Source organism: Cibotium barometz, chromosome 1, assembly GCF_041138505.1.
Source record: "Cibotium barometz isolate CiBa-2024 chromosome 1, ASM4113850v1, whole genome shotgun sequence".
Taxonomy (NCBI): Eukaryota; Viridiplantae; Streptophyta; class Polypodiopsida; order Cyatheales; family Cibotiaceae; genus Cibotium; species Cibotium barometz.
The window spans coordinates 32,355,490-32,375,636 of record NC_141046.1 but is presented as its reverse complement, the minus strand read 5'-3'; the positions used below and the strand labels follow the sequence as shown (position 1 = coordinate 32,375,636).

At 44.3% G+C, this 20,147-nt stretch overlaps 1 protein-coding gene across 2 annotated transcripts in view; it reads left to right on the top strand.

The window, feature by feature from the left end:
* Positions 1-14,769, top strand: part of LOC147641883 (uncharacterized) — a 32,347-nt gene extending 17,578 nt beyond the window's left edge. For both annotated transcript variants that reach the window (XM_086800630.1, XM_086800622.1), the window contains exon 4: positions 13,689-14,769. In XM_086800630.1, the coding sequence (XP_086656756.1) occupies positions 13,689-14,527 (839 nt within the window). In that variant the 3' untranslated portion in view covers positions 14,528-14,769. The remainder of the gene's footprint in view (positions 1-13,688) is intronic.
* Positions 14,770-20,147: the final 5,378 nt, after the last annotated feature.

Sequence of the window (20,147 nt, the reverse complement as noted above, 5' to 3'; positions counted from 1 at the left end):
CATCTGAAAACATAAGCCTCACATCACCTCTGCCAAGAATCTTGCATGCATGGTTATCACCCAAATAAACTACTCCTTCATTGCCAGCAGTATACCTGACAAACAAGTCTCTGCAACCTGTGACATGAAAGGAGGCACCTGAATCAATGATCCATGAGTGCATACCATGACCACCTGTAAGAAGTGAATGGGCATCAAGTGAAGACGTAAATAGGACCTCATCCTCACTGTCACCTGCATGTGACACATTGATTTCTTCAATCTTGACTCCACTTTTGCCCTTTGGCTTTACATCTTTGGCTTCATCTTTGTCTTTGTCTTTGCCTTTTCCCTTTTCTTTTTGATCATTTTTCCATTTGTAGCATTGCTTTTTAATGTGTCCCTTCTTGCCACAATAATGGCATTCCAAGTCGTTTTTGGAGCGGGACTTGCTCGTTCCCCTTTCTTGGCTTTTACCCCTTTGCTGGGATCTTCCACGTGCATTCATTGCATTGGACTTTCCAACAGAATTGTTCTTCCTGTTTATCTCTTCTTGAAGAAGAGCACCCTCAACATCTGCATATGACAGCATAGCATTCGAATTGCTAGTGGTTGTCCTGAAAGTGTCCCAACTCTCTGGCAAAGTGCATAAGAGAAAAGTGGCTTTGAACTCATCGTCCATTGCCAACTTTTGATTTATAACTTGGCTGACAATACCATTAAACTCATTTAGATAGGCTGCCATAGAAGCCCCTTCCTTCATCTGAAGACCTATGAGTTTCTTCAACCAATACACTTTGCTTGAGGCACTTTGCTGGGCATACAAGTCCTGCAATCTTTGCCACATTCCCCAAGCTGTCTTCTCTTCACGAATGCTAAAAAGTAAAGAGTCTGACACAGACAACATGATAGTAGATCTTGCCAGGTCATCCATATCTTCCCACTCTTCAGCAGTAAGAGAAGCGGGCTTTACACCCCTTTCTTTGATAGGCTTGTGCTGCTTCTTTTGGAGCAACACATTATAGCACTGGGTTTGCCAAATATCATAATTATGTGAGCCTTCAAGCTTCTTGATGTGAAGCAATGAAGAGCTCTCACCTGTGGTTGCCATAGCAATATGCAACCTGTAAATGCCTGACTCCCTGCAAAATGTGCAAACACTGCACCAAAAGCACACAAAGTGCTCACAGTTGTTCTCCCAAGCTTTATCTCCCACTGCGGAAGCACAAATGCAACTCTACTCCCACTGTATGTGATGAAATCACCAAAATCTGGTTGCTGCAGATTTAGGACAGCACCTTAAATGTGCTCTGTTCCCCTTCCAAAGTACTGTACAGCAGTACTAAGTGCTCACCAATGATGTACCAAACTTGTACCGGCAAGTACAGCAGCTGAAAATGAACCCTTTCTTCTCTCAAATCAATGTGCAGCCATGCCAAAACTTGTACAAAGCTGTCCCAAATCTGTACCAGCAGGTACAGTAGCAATAAATGCTCTCCTGGCTATCCAAATGAGTGAAAATCAGACTTTTACAGTCCCGAACACTGCATACAACAGTCCCGAACAGAAATTGGGCAAAAGCCCCTTGACTGCAAGCTGATTTCAGAGGATTCAAGGCATAAAAGTCTTGCCTGCTGCTTTGCCGAGCTCAACAAGCATAAAATCTTGAAAAGCCCCTTGATTTAAGATCAATTGCTGATCATACATGGTACATTGATGCACATGAAGGCATCCAGATTCTTCACAGTGCTTCTCCCAGGCCACATATACATCTAATACATGAAAGCCCCTTGATTTACAGGCACATCGAGTGCTTGACAGGCATCAACACTTTTTACAAGCATCAAATGCGATTGCCTGCATGCAAATCAATTTAATCGACACAAAAGCCCCTTGATTTGCACTGCAATTTGCTGCAATTTTGCCTGAATGTGCGATTTCTCACATCATACAGCATGTATGAATGCTTAATTGCACAATTACATCAAAAGCCCCAAATTTCGACATCCAATTTCCTGCAAATTGATCCTGATTGTGACCAATGTCACCCAATTTTGCCAATTTTGCTAAAAAATTGAGCAATTCGGCACCTGACCTGCTCAATTGATGATTGTACCTGCTCAATTGCAAATTGGACATGCAAATTCCAAAAAATTGAAGCAAATACCTCAGGTTATTTTCTGATTTTTTTGTTGCAGGAAAGGGGGGTTTGCTGATGCTGCTGCAGAAAGTTATTGCTGCCTATTGAGGGTGGTCCAGCGAGGTTCTCATGACCTGGTAAAGCCCAAGTCCAGCGTGTTGGCGGCGTTTCAGGCGGTGGAGCTTTGGCTAGCCGACAGGGCGGTTCTGCCAGTAGAAAACTCTCTGGGCGGTAGCATCCACCGCAACTACGACCTCCTCCTACGCCACCGACTTCACATTGTGGGTGAGATGCAGCTTCCCATCCACCACTGTCTCTTGGCCATGCCCGGTGTAAAAAAAAAGGAGCAGCTCCGTCGGGTGATTAGCCACCCGCAAGCGTTGGCCCAGTGCGAGCAGACCCTGACCAGAATAGGACTGGCGAGCAAAGGGAAGCAAGAGGCTAAGTGGCAGGCGGCGAGCGATGAGAAGCAGCGGGCACAATGGCAGAACATCAACGGCCGATCTACAACGCAGCCTGTGACAGAGGAAGAGAAAGCGTTGGATCTGATAGAGCCGTCCAGCAGTGAACTTCCTGCCTCGCTTCTTTATTACGCCTTGTGGCCACCAGCGCCTTGCTTTGCTCACAATGCCTACGACTGCTGTGATGCTGTAGATGGTTCGCTACCTGCTGTGTGCTGCTTTGCAGCACTTGTGCCTTGCTCACGCTGGCCAGAAAGTTCCTCTGCTCGTGCCAAGCTCAAGGCTCCATAGCCGAGCTTCTTCTTCGCGATGAAGATGACTCCGCACACCCGCACACACACGGACACAACCGTGGCTCTGATACCAGTTGAATGGGAGAGATAATTAGGGTTAGAGTTTCATGTGGGAGACATACACAGAGAAGAAGGGAGAGAGAGAGAGAGACATTTATGTGGGGATAAGTCAACTCATGGGAATGAGTGTGTGACTCCCCTATCACACATGTATATTGCACTAGTACACATAGTGCACTTAGTACATTAAAAGTACTAAGTGTACTATGTACTATAACTTATGGGCTTGTACACACTATAAGGGTGGGCATAATGCCTTTACCCCAACACTTTCCCATCAGGAAATTTGTCAACTTGAACCTCCAAGCATGGAAGTTGTTCTTATCAAGCTTCTCAGCAACAATCTGGTTTATGCCATCATTTGACATCTTGCCAGACACACAAATTTGCCAGAAACAGCACTCTAGTTTGTCCTGCACAAACTGCTGTATTTTTTGCAGCGGTATTATGGGAGTCGAACTCCCATGCTGGAGTTGAGAGGAGGTGTTGGACATGTCATCTCCAGTCCATTTTACTCCATTTTATGTCACTTTTAATCTAGATATTTATCTGATGTAATTTGGGATATTTTAAAGTTATTTTAGGCATTTTTATCACTCGTGGACATTTGTCCTTTAGGCCGACTGGCTCTACATATATGTATATAAGCATGGACATTGTTCATTCATAAATCAATCAATACATTTCAGATCTTGGCTGGCTATTTTCTCTTGTTTGATCTCTACTTGCTTCCGCTTCATATACTCTCACACTTGGCGCGCCTTTAAAAACATTATAAAGCCCTTTATGAAAGTAAACGTGGCCCATATGCTATTATTGGGGCCACGTGTGTGCTTTTTGGAAAAAGAGGGGCTGGCGGGCAGAAAAGAGGCGCCTCTCTTATGATGAAAAGGAGCTTTGGCTTGTGGGAAAAGCAGGCAGGCTGGTCGGGCCTAGGGACTGGGCTGCAGCTCTTTCTTTCTCTCTCTTTCTCTCTCTCTCTGGTGAGAAGCGGACAGGTCTGTAGGGAGGGCTGTACGGGCAGATGCAGCAGAGATACGTGCTTTTCTCCTTGGAGGACTGTCGGGCTGCAGGAGGCGCACAGCCGATCTCTCTCTCTCTTCGCAAGTCTGGGGGAGGTTCTGGAGACTGAAGACAGGTCTCTCTCTTTCTCTCTCTTGCTTTTTGGGAGAAAACAGGGGGTGGCAGGCTGCTTTTGGGCGCTTTTCTGTGTGTGCAAAAGCTAAGGGCTGAACAGTAGGAGGGGGCTGAAGCTGCGGCACATGCTCTTTTTTCTCTCTCTCGCTTGGTGCACAGGAGGGCTGGACTGCAGGCGCTCATGGCTGCGTGCTCTTCTCTTGGGTGGCTAGGGGGCTAGTTTCTATGGACATAAAGGCGGACAGGGGCTGGTTTTTCATGAACATAGACATCATATCGATGGTGTTCAACTGATGGAACTTTCAGCTTCTCTTTGCTTTGCTTCGGGACTGTTTTGAGATCAGTTCGAGGACAGTTTATGGGCTGTTTTTGGTTGGTTGCAAATTCAGCTATGTGCTTGGGTTTCTGGCTGCAAGTACAGGTCAATTGAAAGTGTTTCTTGGCATGGGAGTGATGCAAGCTCGCATGGCTGCGTGCTCATGGAGCAGATTGTTTTCCTCCTGCTAGAAAGGAACAGAGGGACCTACAGTTATGGGCATCTCTATGTTTCCAGATGTTTCATGAGGGAATAGGTAACTAGATGTATGCCGTTGTTGGCACTGTTGTTGAATGGTGCCATGAATGGTTCTGTATGGAACGAGGACAAAAGTTTCAAAGGGAAACAGGCCTAAGGGTTTCATGTGGAAACAGGTCCTAGGTCTCTCGAGGAAACATGTATTTGGGTTTCTCTAGGAGATAGGTCACATGGAGGCAGAAGGTACAGGAATGGACACATGTTTGGTACAGCCTTGCTATTGATTGGGCAGGGGATAGGGAATCCATGACAGAGATGGTGTCATGTGTACAGTGTGTATCTACCGTGTGCTATACGCATGCAAGACTAGTTTCGAGGCTTGGGGAAGCTTGGAACTAGGCAGGCTGATTGGCGAGCTGAGTTAGGGAAAGACTAATGGGCGGGCACCCAAGTATGTGAATGGGAGATTTAATTAGGGTTAGAGTTCATGTGGGAAACACACACACAGAGAAGCAAGGGAGAGAGAGAGAGAGAGAGAGTCGTGGGGATAAGTCAACTCAAGCATTGAGTTGTGTGACTCCCCTATCACACATGTATATTGCACTAGTACACATAGTGCACTTAGTACATTAAAAGTACTAAGTGTACTATGTACTATAACTTATGGGCTTGTACACACTATAAGGGTGGGCATAATGTCTTTACCCCAACAACCTCCCACTTAAAGGCAAAGTGCCCTTAAATGAAGGAAAAGAAAAAATCAGCATGTACATGATAATATACAAGGCCATATCAAGGCTGAAACTGGCCTCATTCAATGCCCATCAAGTGTCTGCAATGAGCAAACCGCTCCGGAGGCAAACTTTTTGTCAACAGATCAGCCGGGTTGTCATCCGTATGAATCTTAACAAGCTGAATTTGCTTGTTCTCTATCACCTCTCTGATGAAGTGATACTTCACATCCACATGCTTTGTCTTTGCATGAAAGACAGGGTTTTTTGCCAACTGGATGGCACTCTGACTGTCACAATGCAACAATGGAATATCCCTTGTATAACCCAAATCAACCACTAACCGAGATAGCCATAATGCCTCTTTGCAAGCCTCTGTGGCTGCAATATACTCGGCCTCTGTAGTAGATAAGGCAGTGCACTTCTGCATCCTGGATATCCATGACACAGCACCTCCTGTGAATGTAAACACATAACCGGTAGTAGACTTCCGGTTATCTGGATGACCGGCATAATCCGAATCCGTGTAACCATGCACTAATGCATCCCGTTTGCCAAAACAAATGCACATATCCTGTGTGCCCTTCAGGTATCTCATGACACCTTTCACTGCTTCCCAATGCTTCTTGCCAGGGTTGGCCATGTATCTAGAAACCACTCCCACTGCAAATGCAATGTCCGGCCTAGTAGCAACCATGGCATACATGAGACTGCCACAAGCTAAAGCATACGGAATCTTGGCCATATCAGCCCTGCCACTATCTGACTGTGGGCTGTCCATACCACTGAGTTTCATAATGGAGGCAAAGGAGTACTAGTCTTCTTCCCCCCGTCCATATTGAACCTCTGCAAAACTTTGCCAATGTATTCCTTCTGAGACAAATACAACACATGCTGATTTCTGTCCCGAAGTATCCGCATACCCAAAATGTGATTTGCATCACCCAAATCCTTCATATCAAAGGTTTGATGCAGCCTCTGCTTCAAGGCATCCATCTCTTTACGAGATTTCCCGGCAATCAACATATCATCAACATACAAGATGAGTATCAATAGACTGCCATCCAAAGCTTTCTTGGTGTATAAGCAGTGATCTATGTCACTTCTCCTGAATTTTTGGGATTTCATGAATGTATCAAATTTATGATACCATTCCCTTGGTGCCTGTTTGAGCCCATAAAGACTCTTTTTCAGCTTGCATACAAGCTTCTCCTTTCCACTCACTGCATAATTCTCTGGCTGTTGCATATATATCTCCTCATGGAGATCACCGTGAAGAAACGCAGTCTTCACATCCATCTGAATCAAGTCCAGATCATCATGTGCAACCAAAGCTAACACAGCTCTAAGTGTGGTCATTTTGACCACTGGAGAGAAGATCTCATCAAAGTCCACACCATATTCCTGCTTGAAGCCCTTAGCCACTAACCTGGCTTTGTACCTTGGCTTTGCATCAGGTGCAACTTTGAGCCTGTAAACCCACTTGCATGGCAAAACCTTCTTGCCTGCAGGCAAATGCACCAACTTCCATGTTCCATTTTTGTGCAGAGAATCCATCTCTGACTTCATAGCACGCTCCCATAGAGCCTTGTCTGCCCTCTGTAAAGCCTCCTTATAACATGAGGGCTCTCCACTGTCAATAAGCATCAAGTAGTCAACCCCTGGAACAAACCTGTCAGGGGCTCTGGAGGGTCTTGTGGACCTCCGTACCCAACGACCATCATTTGCAGGTTGCTGTCCAGCCTGCATATCACCCATTGGTGGCTCGTGTTCCATGCCATAAGGCTGAAAAATCATGCCCGGTATCTCCTCTAACTGTGGTATATCCATAGGGATATCTTCTGCCATCTCTGGCTGTCCATTTGGACCATTTTCAGCACCATTTAAGGGCTGGTTTTCCTGCTGTAATGGCTGATTTACAGCCCTTGGTTGTTGTCCATGATGTCCATCATCATCAAAGATGACTCTGCTAGGCTCCTGTTGCCTTGCAGGCTCCTTATACATGCATGTTTCATCAAAAATGACATCATTGCTGCGTATACTCTTTCTATTCACGGGATCCCAAAGTCTATACCCCATTTCATCTCTGTCACCATATCCTAGGAATATGCATTTGTGAGACTTAGGATCAAGTTTGGTGCGCATTTCCCTGCGTATGTGCACGTACGCAACGCAACCAAACACTCTCAAGTGCTTGTATGACGGAGGCTTCCTTGTCCATACTTCCTCTGGCACTTTTCCACCAAGCCTCGTGTTAGGTGACCTGTTTATAAGATGAACGGCTGTCATAACAGCTTCAGTCCAAAAACCATGAGGTAACGCAGCATGTGAAAACATAGAATGGACCTTCTCCTGAATGGTCATGTTCATCCTCTCTGCTGTCCCGTTTTGTGGAGGATCATAAGGAGTAGAGAGCTCCCCCTTGATGCCTTTAGCATCACAAAAGTCCTGAAACTGTTTGGACATATACTCTCCACCATTGTCGGAACGCAAAGCCTTCAATGTTTTACCAGTTTGATTCTCAACAAGAGCAACAAACTTCTCAAACACTGAGAATGTATCACTCTTCAAACGAAGAGGATAAACCCACACCTTGCGTGTGGCATCATCTATAAAAGACACAAAATATTTTGCCCCTCCTAAAGAAAGCTGAGGCATCTCACATACATCCATATGCACAAGCTCTAACTGAGCATCTTTCTGTCCAAGAGCTTTCTTGTGGGGGCACTGGAGTTGCCTGCCATATATACAATGCTCACAAAACTGAAAACTTGACAACTTTAGAGAAGGCAAGTAACCCAAACGAGACAATTGCTCCATTCCTTTGACACTCATGTGTCCCAACCGGCTATGCCACATAGAAATTTCCGGCAGCTCGGTTGCATTTAGATTATTATGTTGACAAACACCTGCATGCATGAAGTAAAGAGTGTCCACCTTAGAGCCTCTGGCAACAACCAGTGAGCCCTTACTAATCTTCCACTTTCCACGACCAAATGTGGTAACATAATCAGCATCATCAAGCTGTCCAGTAGAAAGCAGGTTCTTCTTGATCTCAGGCACATGCCTGACATCATGGAGCATAAGCTGTGAGCCATCTGAAAACACAAGCCTCACATCACCTCTGCCAAGAATCTTGCATGCATGGTTATCACCCAAATAAACTACTCCTTCATTGCCAGCAGTATACCTGACAAACAAGTCTTTGCAACCTGTGACATGAAAGGAGGCACCTGAATCAATGATCCATGAGTGCATACCATGACCACCTGTAAGAAGTGAATGTGCATCAAGTGAAGACGTAAATAGGACCTCATCCTCACTGTCACCTGCATGTGACATATTGATTTCTTCAATCTTGACTCCACTTTTGCCCTTTGGCTTTACATCTTTGGCTTCATCTTTGTCTTTGTCTTTGTCTTTTCCCTTTTCCTTTTGCAGAGTCAGCCGCACCTTGAACTATCACTGCAACTATGGATAACTCTATGGAGGGCATAAGTCTTGCGAGCAGTCCTAGAGTTGGTTTGGTTCATGGATATATGGATCAAACTCTATTTGTGCATGTATGCATACTTTTTCTGAGGTATTATTCTATTCTGTCGCCATTGGATCTTGGTACGATTGAGAATACTTTGGGTAATACTCTGGATTGTGTTGTGATGCATGTATATTGGTATGATACATCAAGTACTTTATTATGTGCATGGATGCACCATTGGGTGTGACTCCTACGAGATGGCCATGAGACATGTGGGAAGTACTTAGTGGATGTATTGTTTTGATGCATTGAGTGCTTTCATATGCTCATGTTGCACCATCAGTCGTGGGTCCTGCGGGATGCCCATGGGCGTAAGGCTTGCGAGTAGCCTTTAGACTGTTACTTTAGAGTAGGTAGAGCATTTGCGAATGCATATATGTATCATGTATATGTGTGTCATATGTAGAATGATGCATGGTTTTGTTTTTGGCTATCACAGTTAACGTGTTTCCACTTGGTTTTAGACTTTTGCTGCTGGTTCTGTAGGAACAAGCAAGAGTTGTTTGTCACTTTGACGTGACGGTGTGACCTCATTGTGCAGGATGATTTTTTTTCTCACCCAGATGCACTTGAGGACCATTGCTTTTGTCGTATGGGGAGTCTTTGCTCATAAGATGCCTTACTGTGCCATTGAGTGCAATCGAGGACGCTTGCTATTTTTCAAGAGGGGGGTATGTCACGACCCTGTGTTTTTCTCTGGACAGTATGCAGGTGTGCACGGGGACATGGTGGACAGTGTGAATGGCATTAGATTGGAGTTAAAAAGGAAACCCATGTGTGGACAACCCCAAGTGTGAAGGGGGCAAAGAGATTTTAACTCAAAAGGTTTTAAAAACCTTTAAAAACATTATACTGCCCTTTATGAAAGTAAACGTGGCCCATATGCTATTATTGGGGCCACGTGTGTGCTTTTTGGAAAAAGAGGGGCTGGCGGGCAGAAAAGAGGCGCCTCTCTTATGATGAAAGGGAGCTTTGGCTTGTGGAAAAAGCAGGTAGGCTGGTCGGGCCAGGGGACTGGGCTGCAGCTCTTTCTTTCTCTCTCTTTCTCTCTCTCTGGTGAGAAGCGGACAGGTCTGCAGGGAGGGCTGTACGGGCAGATGCAGCAGAGATACGTGCTTTTCTCCTTGGAGGACTGTCGGGCTGCAGGAGGTGTACAGCCGATCTCTCTCTCGTCGCAAGTCTGGGGGAGGTTCTGGAGACTGAAGACAGGTCTCTCTCTTTCTCTCTCTTGCTTTTTGGGAGAAAACAGGGGGCTGGCAGGCTGCTTTTGGGTGCTTTTCTGTGTATGCAAAAGCTGATGGCTGAACAATAGGAGGGGGCTGAAGCTGCGGCACATGCTCTTTTTTCTCTCTCTCGCTTGGTGAACAGGAGGGCTGGACTGCAGGCGCTCATGGCTGCGTGCTCTTCTCTTGGGTGGCCAGGGGGCTGGTTTCTGTGGACATAAAGGTAGACAGGGGCTGCTTTTTCATGAACATAGACATCATGTCGATGGCGTTCAACTGATGGAACTTTCAGCTTCTCTTTGCTTTGGTTCGGGACTGTTTTGAGATCAGTTCGAGGACAGTTTATGGGCTGTTTTTGGTTGGCTGCAAATTCAGCTATGTGCTTGGGTTTCCGGCTGCAAGTACAGGTCAATTGAAAGTGTTTCTTGGCATGGGAGTGATGCAAGCTCGCATGGCTGCGTGCTCATGGAGCAGATTGTTTTCTTCTTGCTAGAAAGGAACAGAGGGACCTACAGTTATGGGCATCTCTGTGTTTCCAGATGTTTCATGAGGGAACAGGTAACTAGATGTATGCCGTTGTTGAACGGTGCCATGAATGGTTCTGTATGGAAAGAGGACAAAAGTTTCAAAGGGAAACAAGCCTAAGGGTTTCATGTGGAAACAGGTCGTAGGTTTCTCGAGGAAACATGTATTGGGGTTTCTCTAGGAGATAGGTCACATGGAGGCCGAAGGTACAGGAATGGACACATGTTTGGTATAGCCTGAAGGTACATGAATGGACACATGTTTGGTATAGCCTTGCTACTGATTGGGCAGGGGACAGGGAATCCATGACAGAGATGGATAGTACCCTTGGAAGGTAGAGAGGGTTGGTACAGGTGTGTCGACTGTATGGTATGCTGTGCTGTGGTGCGAGTTCTCTTTTGAGAGACAGTTTGGGAGTCTGTGTTGTGATGCAGAAGCATTGGATGTGTCAGGGTATGATGCTGTTCATAGGGTGAGGGGCTATGGATGGTTGTGGCAGCCCTGATCATGGGAGAAAGCTTCTGTATGCAGGACTCAATGTGAGAGAGTCTTTTGATGCGAACAATGGCTGGATTTCTTTGTGGATGGTGAGTGGATATGAAGCCATGATGCAGGGTCTTTGCAGGCTTCAGGAGTTCTACTGTGACGGCTGAGTTTCCAGTCGTATTGTAATCAAAGCTCTTATATTCAATTAAAGAAATACCGCAAGGGGCGCCATTGTGATTTGGGGCCAATCGGTGTCCGTGTACTGTTTGCAGGAGCACTCTAGCTCCCCTTGTTTATTTTCCTTTTCTAGGTCCTCGATGGTGTTGAAGTGTTTTGTGTGCAAGTTTGTTTTTGCAACGCCCTTTAGTTTTGTCTGAAGATCGTGGCCGGTTTACAGACATTGCCTCCAATAGTGGCCTTTCTTGCCACAATCATTACAAGTCCTCTCTGCCTTTAGTTTCTGGCGGTCAGCGTCGGACTTCTTCTCAGAAGACTTCTCTGATGAAGCCTTCCCTTTGCCGTGTTACGGCCTTTCGACCGTTGGCCAGTTAAGGCCTCCGGACCTCCACCCTGAGGAGGGTTCGTGAATCGTTCCTCCTGGTCCAAGACCATGGGCACAAGCTCCTCCCACGTGATGGTGCTGAGCCTGCCACTGGTAATCAAAGACGAGTAAAATGCTGAGTACTGAGAGGGCAAATGCGATAGCAACGTTATGGCCATGTCCTCCGATGATATCTCCTTCCCAGCCTGAAGAACTTCTTGCTGAAGAGCTTGGAGCTTGTTAATATGCTTCCACATCGTCGACGACTTTGCAGGGCTTATAACCCGCATCTGTACTTCCAAGGAAATCCTCTTCATGGGTGATACCCTGTTGTAAAGAGAAGCCAAATGCTGCCATATACCTCTAGCCAGCGTCATATGCTTTACATGATTGATTGCCTGCGGTGTGTAGTTGAGGAAGATAAATGAACGGAGCCTGGCGTTGACACGATCCGACAACTGTGCCTGTGCCTCCCGGTCCTTACGGGTCGATGGTAACTCCCCTTCCTCTACTTCCAGCCGAAGAACCCCAACAATGATGAAATCAGCAAGGTCGTAAGACTCCAGAACAGATTGCATCATAACCTTCCATATGCCATAGTTGTTCCCGTCCAACTGACGGTCCATCGGGAACATGGGGAGTGTAGGGATCTTCACATGCCTCTCGGCCATCTCTAACAAATCTGCCATTGCGGGGATGTACTCTGAAAAAAGGGTGGGTGGGTGGGAACAAAGAAGAACTTACACCTGCAAGTGGCTGTCCAGCAAATCAGCCCGCCGTCCTCTTGCTTCTCCTCTTCCTGAACAGTCCACCAATCAGCAACACAAGTCCCCCTCTTGCTCACACAACTCCTAAGAACTATCAAGAGCCTAGGGCTCTGATACCATGTCAGAATACGCAGTGGAGATGATGACAAAATCTCGAAACACAAGAGCAAGTGCAGAAAAAAATAGCAATGGAGAGAGAGGCGTATAACTCTACTATGTATACACAAGAAGATCCTGAATACAATACACAATGTGGCAAGGGGCTGTGGGGCCATTTTATATGGCCCCCAAATAGCAGTCGGCCTGCTGTAGGACAGCCGACAAGAGTCCAGAAGTGCCCGCGACTGTATACACCAGTCGGCCAGCTCATAGGGGTGTCGGCCAGCACCAAGAAGGTCCATGACCTGTCCACATACAGTCGGCCAGCACCACTAAGAAGACTGATGCAGTGGGCTACCAAGAAGGACATCCTGCCACCTCAAGGCTGCCACCCAAGCCACAGAAAAAATGGAAAAAATGGGGAAAAATACGGGGAGTGAGGAAAAATGAGAAAACACCTACAAGGGCGGGCACACCTGCCCTGGTGTCTACATAAAGACAGGAGATGACTTCTAACAAGAGGGGGGGAAAGTAAGAAATGGGAAGAGGGATAGAGATGAGATGAAAGGGGTCCAGGAACTGACATCCAAGTCACTGGCATGACAATCTCCAAGCAATAGGCAGTCAATGAGGGTGGACTAGGGGCTGATTGGGCAGTGCGCTGGGTCCAGCAGCCATCGATGGCTGTTACCTTTTGCTGTATCGGGCAGCTGCTACCCTTTGGTGCAGGCTTGAAACACCAGGGCTGATGGTAGCAGAGGGTGTGTGAGGGTGGACGAAAAGGGGAGGAGAGGCGGAAGGGAGGGTTCTGGCAGGAGGGATAAATGGAGGAGACAGGAGGGGCGGAAAAGAGTAGGGGAGATGGATAAGCAAGAAGCAAAAGGGAAGGGGCTGGCGGGAGAATCAGAGGGGCTGGTGAACAGGGCAGAGGAAGAGAAACAGGGGAAAACCTGAGGGGGGCTAGCACGAATATGTTCAGCAGGTTGGGGGGCCTTCGTTTCTGTAATGTATTGAAACCTGGCTGTTTTAGTTGTTGTGCAAATTAGCTGACATAAAAAATGTGCATTAAGTACCAATGCAGTCGTTTGTCTTCCCTGCTTGTTTCCAAGAAAGTATGTATATTGTGAAACGAATGACTTTTTTTAGCTGCTTTTAATTTGATCCAACTCTCTTCTTCTCACATTTGCAGAACAGTTCCTGTCGAGACTCGCCCCTTAAGCTTTGCCAAGGTTTCTGCTGCTTTAAAAGTGTCTATCGGTTACACTTTGGACCTGAAGCCCTCTCAAATCGACCACAAGGAGGCAGGTCGAGGTGTTTATCTTGCAGGTGAAGTTGGGCCAGGCACAGTGGTATCATTTTACCCTGGCATTGTTTACTCACCACCACAATATCGTTATATGCGTGGTTATCCAAGAATGGACATTGTGAACTCATACTTGGTATCAAGATATGATGGACTGGTCATTGATGGCCAGTCTTGGGGTTGTGGTGGGGAGTCACGTGAGGTGTGGGATGGCAGTCTAAGTGAGGAGGCTACAGAAGAGGGATTCAATCAGTCGGGGGCTAAACCCACCCCATCGGGTTTCGGAAAGAAGAGCGCTGGCCTGTGGGGTTCAGTATTTGGAGCCAAGGAGACGCACTGTGCCCGGCGGGGCTCAGTGTTGGAACTGCGGAACCCCTTGGCTTTAGCTCACTTCATAAATCACCCGGCTAGTGGAAAGCAACCAAATGTGATGCTGTGCCCTTATGATTTTGTCTTTTCGGATCCAAATATGAGGCCTTACATCCCTAATGTGCATTTTGATGATGATAATGATCGTGAAATGAGAAGACAGGGCTTGGTCTGGGTGTATGACAAGAAGGGAGAGAAGGCTCATGCTGGCTCTGCTGTCATCCGGACTCTTGTTCTAGTGTCGACAAGAGAGGTGTGCAACGAAGAACTCTTTCTAAATTACAGGCTGAGCAACCATAAAAGGTGGCCAACTTGGTATCATCCAGTTGACTCTGAAGAAGATAAACGTCGGTGGCATTGAATCACTAATTGATCTCACAAAGCAAAAAGAAGAACCGCACATCTCTTTTTACTCCCATGGAAGTTTTGGCCTTGTATCAAATCAGCTTTTCTTGTGTGCATGCTTCTTGTGTGTTTCTGGTAAGGCTCTTGTTTTTTTTTTTTCCATGCTGTGCCAAGTAGTGAATGTAGTGTATGAATCCTTTAGGCTTGCACACATTAACAAGGCTGTGTGTGTGTCCTTCCATGCACACTTTCAGAACAGTTTATGAATTCAACATCTATACGCTTCAATAGTTAGAATTTCTGATTTTGTTTAAAAATGATGGTTAATATTAATTTTGCAGACAGTTTGCTAGTATGTGAGTTGTCACTAGCTAGCTAGCTTGTGCATCACTCCTTGGTTGTTCCATGAACAATTATGCTGTTGTTTGTGTCAGTGATTTGTTTGCATTCAAGTGCTTCAATTCACTCTGGTAACTGTGTAGTCTTTGAGGCTAGCTTGGGGATGTAAGTCAGTTACATGCATGCATGTTTCTTAGCAAGTGGCTAGCTAGCATTGCTTGTCATCATAGGTGCTCTAGCAGAGCTGCTTCTCTAAAAAATCTGTTGTTTCACAGTTTTACGGCTACACATTTTGCTTTGTACGTTAGTTTAAGTGGAAGCATGTGTAAAATGCAATGAGCTGTTGTTGTTGGTGTCACGAGTGAGTTGACAGGGCACCATGCCATTGAAAATGACTTGCAAAGCTCACCATATCTGCTTGTCACAGTCAGAGTAAGTGGGGCTCATCACAGTCTTATGAGGGTAGTTACATGATATCTTGGGCACCTATTGTTTAGGGTACGATTTTCTTCCAAAGCCCATCACATTGACAGGACAAGCTAGTGTCTAATAGTTTTAGGCGCCTTCTTTTCATAGGTAAAATCAGGACACCATTGAACTTCCATGTTTCTTGCAAAACCCCTCTACCACGGACCAAGTATGGCATGCTATGAAATGCACACTCTTGAATGTAAGTTATTTGATTAGTTAAAAGAAGATGTAAGTTTTTGTGGTTTTGCGTGAAGGGTTTTTTCCAATTCGATATTCAATTGGGTGCAGAACTTTGAAGCACCTTTGTCTACTCTGTAGATACGTCACCCTTCAAGTTGCCTGTTTGCTAGTGATCTTCTCTTGCTTGTTCATAAAATCAACAGATGCCAGCTGCAGGGAGCGCTCTCGAGGCTTTAAATTACTGACAAAAAGAGTTAGTAATCAAGCTCAAGTTTTTGCGAATCAAGAAATGAAGCTAAGCCTATTGAATCTTGCCTGCTTTGATACTGGTGGTGAGCAATTTACATAAGATAACACTAATTCTACTCCTAAACTCTAAGCACATGAGATGATTTGCTTTAATACTAATAGTGAGAATTGGTGTGCAATTTAAATAAGATTAACACTGATCCTACTCCTAAACTCTAGATGAACGTGGGAGAGCACAATAAACCCAAAAAAAGTATATATTATTATGAGAGGGTGAACACCCTTTTATTACAAAGAGAGAAGCTCAAAAAAGTGTGTATAGTATTATGAGAGGGTAAACACCCCTTGATTGCAAGGAGATAAGCTCAAGATAGAGTACTCCCACTACTCCCTTTATTACAAAGAGAGAAGCTCAAAATACATTACTCCCACTACTCCCTAGCCCTCACTTGCCTCAAACCTCAGTGTCTTTATATCAATTTGGTGAAAGCTTATCTTCTCACCTTTGAGATTTGCTTTACACTAAGGTCCTAGCTTAGTTGTTCCAACAAGTGATGCTTAACATGAAAACAATAAAACTCAAAACTAGCTGCATTTGCAAAAGAACGTAAAATAAGAAAGGTACATAAGATAGCGTAAGCTTGTTGTGCGGCATGAAATTGATGTAGACCCAAACTCACTTTTTGTTACCCTCCTCTTTTTGAAAGAAAGACGTTACTAGTGGTTGTGGTCTCTTTATAAGTCATCTGATTGTGTCAAAGCTACTTAATTTCAAGAAGGGAAAGCTCCATGAATCGTTTATCTTACAACCTTCTTGGAATAAGCAATAATTTCCACCTCAAATCTCATAGTAGACAAGGCATTTGAATAGAAAGTGCTTCTCCATCTCAATCTCACCCATCTCACTAGTTGGAAGTGCTTTGTTATTAAGGATTTCCACATGGCCATGTCTAGCATCTCAAATTGTATGAGGAATTCGACCAATGGTGATCCTCAGTGTGTGTGACATGTCTTTATAAATGACAGTCTTAAAATGAAACCATGAGTGGTAACATGTAGGGAATTGTCCTTATAAAATTGCATCGTTGTAAGAAACTAAGATGGTTAAAATTGTGTATGAAAGCTGTAAAGCTAAAGGGTGTCCATGTAGATGATCTGATTTAATTTGTCTACTTAAATGGAGGCTGGGGCCATAAAGTATGTATTGGAAAGGTGGCAATTATTTATTTGGGTGTCTCAAGAGAGGAGCTATCTACTAGTTTTGTATTGCCACCTTGTCCTCATGCTTGCTAGATTTAATTTAGGTAGACGAGCAACTAGAAGGGGCCAAGCCATATGAATATAAGTGACAACTTGGAAGATTGCATCTTCTCTAAGGGGTGAATCTCCATACTGTGCAAGGATGATATCATGTGGTATTGACGACTTGCTTCTAATGAGTTTAGAGAACATCTTAATGTGCAACCTTTCAATCATAAAAAACAGTTGGCTAGACCATGGAGGTGGGTATTATGTTCTTCATTTGTGGATCTTGAAAATGAACCTTGAAATATTTTTTCTCCAATCGTGCAAAATAACCATATGCCTTACCATGGTGAGCAACCACCTTTCTCATGATAAAAAGCAAGGTAGAAAAAAGTACTCCCACATCTATTCATTTTTGTTTGTATGTGAGTTCATTTTTGTTAGAGGTATGAAACATCAACGCCTTTGTTATTTAAAGGTTTACCGCTAAACATCATCACCTTTGTTATTTTAAGGTTTACCTCAAAATCTTTTTTCTCACATAAGATATCTTGTACATCCAATTGCTTTTAAAGCCTTTTTTCTAAGAGGAAATCAACACAATATTTTTTTCATACAACAAAATAGGTGACAAAAGCATGTCCCAAAACAACCTCTTTAAAATTATCGATCTTATTAATATGTCTATAAATACTTGGAGATAATGGACAACGTTGCATGATGACTTCAATAGTGCTTTTGATCTTTCTCGACATTCTTTCCAATGTTTTCACAAATTGACTAATTTTCTCATAGCCTGTTTGGCCATCTTAAAAGTTATTCTCTTGAAATTAATCGTGTTCTGATTATGGCATAGAACATTAACAGAGACAGAGAGACAGACATTGATCCCACGAATCTTACATTGCACGGGCCTAATTTCCAAAAATTTATTATGGTGGAAATCATTTACAAAGCCAATTGACATAGCTTCACAACGTGTTCTGCTGCTGGAAGTTGCCAAAGATAGAGAGACCGCCAGAAGGTGAAGCAGCCATGACAAAGCAGTAGCCGACGCCTTCGATGTCGATGAAGTAATTTTCGACTGGAAGAGTGAGATCAGCGCCGTCGAAATGGAAGATGAGCGGCGGCACCGGACCGCTCGACGCGTAGCAGAGATCGAGCCCAACCACGGATGAATCGGCAAACGGCATCGTAACGTTGGACTGTAGAGCCTCCAGCACCGCCGAGTAAGCTAATTGTGGCAAGAACGTGATTGTAGTGCCGGAATCAATGATGATTCCTCCACTTCCGTCCTGCTGCACGTCGAAAGTTCCGGCAGGAATGGGGAGCAATTTATCTCCGATGCTGATTCCGTTGAGCGGGAGGTAGTAGAGAGAAAGTATGGGCGTGGAAATGACGTTAGGGTTTGATTAGGTTAGATTAGTTTAATTAATATAGATGGTATTATGGTATAAATGGAGGCTAATTTAAGCACTAGATTAGGGTAGTATTAATAATTAATTAATATTCAATAGCCTTAATTAACTTAGGCTAGCTTGTATTATGGTATAATTAGAGGCTAATTTAAGCACTAGATTAGATGTAGTATTAATTATTAATTAAGGTCCAATAGCCTTAGCATTAACCTTGGGAGGGCAATGAAGAAAAGCTCACAAAAGAGGTTGTTTTAATCAAGGGAAGGGAAGCAATGAGAAGCACAAAAAAACAAAAATATAAAGTTGCAAAAGGGTTCGATTTAGCCCTAAAGGAAAGAAGGAAGAGGGCAGGTGATTTTGGCATCAAATTGAGGGAGAGAGTGGAAGGAAGCTTTGGTGCTGAAAGCATTGATCATCACACTGTCGAGGTAGGTGTTGTTGATTGAGCTTAAATCTAAGAAGAGAGAAAGGATTAATTAGCCTAATCAATTGTGTTGTCTATGATGATTCTCCATGGCATCTTATGCAAGCTGATAGATGTTGAACAAGTGCTTCTCCTTCCAATGCAATGACAAAAGCTTACAACGAGGTGTTGTAGACCTTGAATGCGAGTTATGAGGAAGCAGTGCTCCTTCCACATGTTGCTCTCTGACCTTTGCCTGCGTTAATGATGAAGAGGTGTTCTCTCTAACAAAGATCTACGTTAATGATGAAGAGGTGCTAACTTGCAGGGTTGTTGCCATTTGGTAGCGCTATCTCCACCCATCTCGAGAAATGTCTTTGCATTCTATCAGTCTTAAGCAAATATTCTACCCCCCAACTTTGTTTTTTCACGCAATTCTATTGCCTGCTCAGCAACAAAAATAGTAGCAAAATATCATTGCTTAGTAGCAAAATTTTGCTATTGAATAGTGAAATTTTGTTGCTATTTTTGCTACTGAGTAGCGATCTTGTTTGCAACAAAAATAGCAGCTTTTTTATCATTGAAATGGGCATGACATCTCCCTACCCTTCCTAGTTGTAGAAGTGGTGCTATTTTCGCTACCTTTTTTGGTCTTGTTGGAGTAAGGGTGATGTGGCAAACTTAAAAAGTTACCAAGCTCAAGAGATTTAGCCTCAAATGTTGTCCCACTTGTTGTCACACTGATGCAGATCTTCCTCTAATGGGTGGTGCAATTGCCTATAAAGCTTACTAGAGTGGTAATCCTCACATGAAAACCAATCGTAATGTAATGAAAGAGGGAAGATAGGAGAAGAAGGAGAAGCATGAGAAGATGATCCGATCAGTGCAATTCGACGAGCCCAAACCCTAATCATAATCACATCAACACATGATTAGAGTTGGAAGAGAGGAGAAACAAGAGAAAATGAGCCGATTAGTACAAAATGACGAGCCCAAACCCTAATCATGCTGCACCTTATTTTTGCAAGGTATGCCTTCTCGAAGTGAGTAGAAGAAGCCCGACATGTATAAGACATTTGGTACTATTAGTACTACTAGTGTAAGTACTAATACTTTGCAAATTTCCAAGTTATTTCTTTTTGCTCTATTAATGTTGAATGGTGTATTTATTGATTTTTGGTAGGGGAGTTAGCAATGAACAAGATGTTGGCAAAATGGCTCTGGTGATAGATGATAGGAAGTAACGATACTAATGAGGATTGCACTTTGTTTGAAAGGCTAGAAAGAAAGGAATGAAGAGGAAAGACACTAGTACTTTGAAGATGTATTTT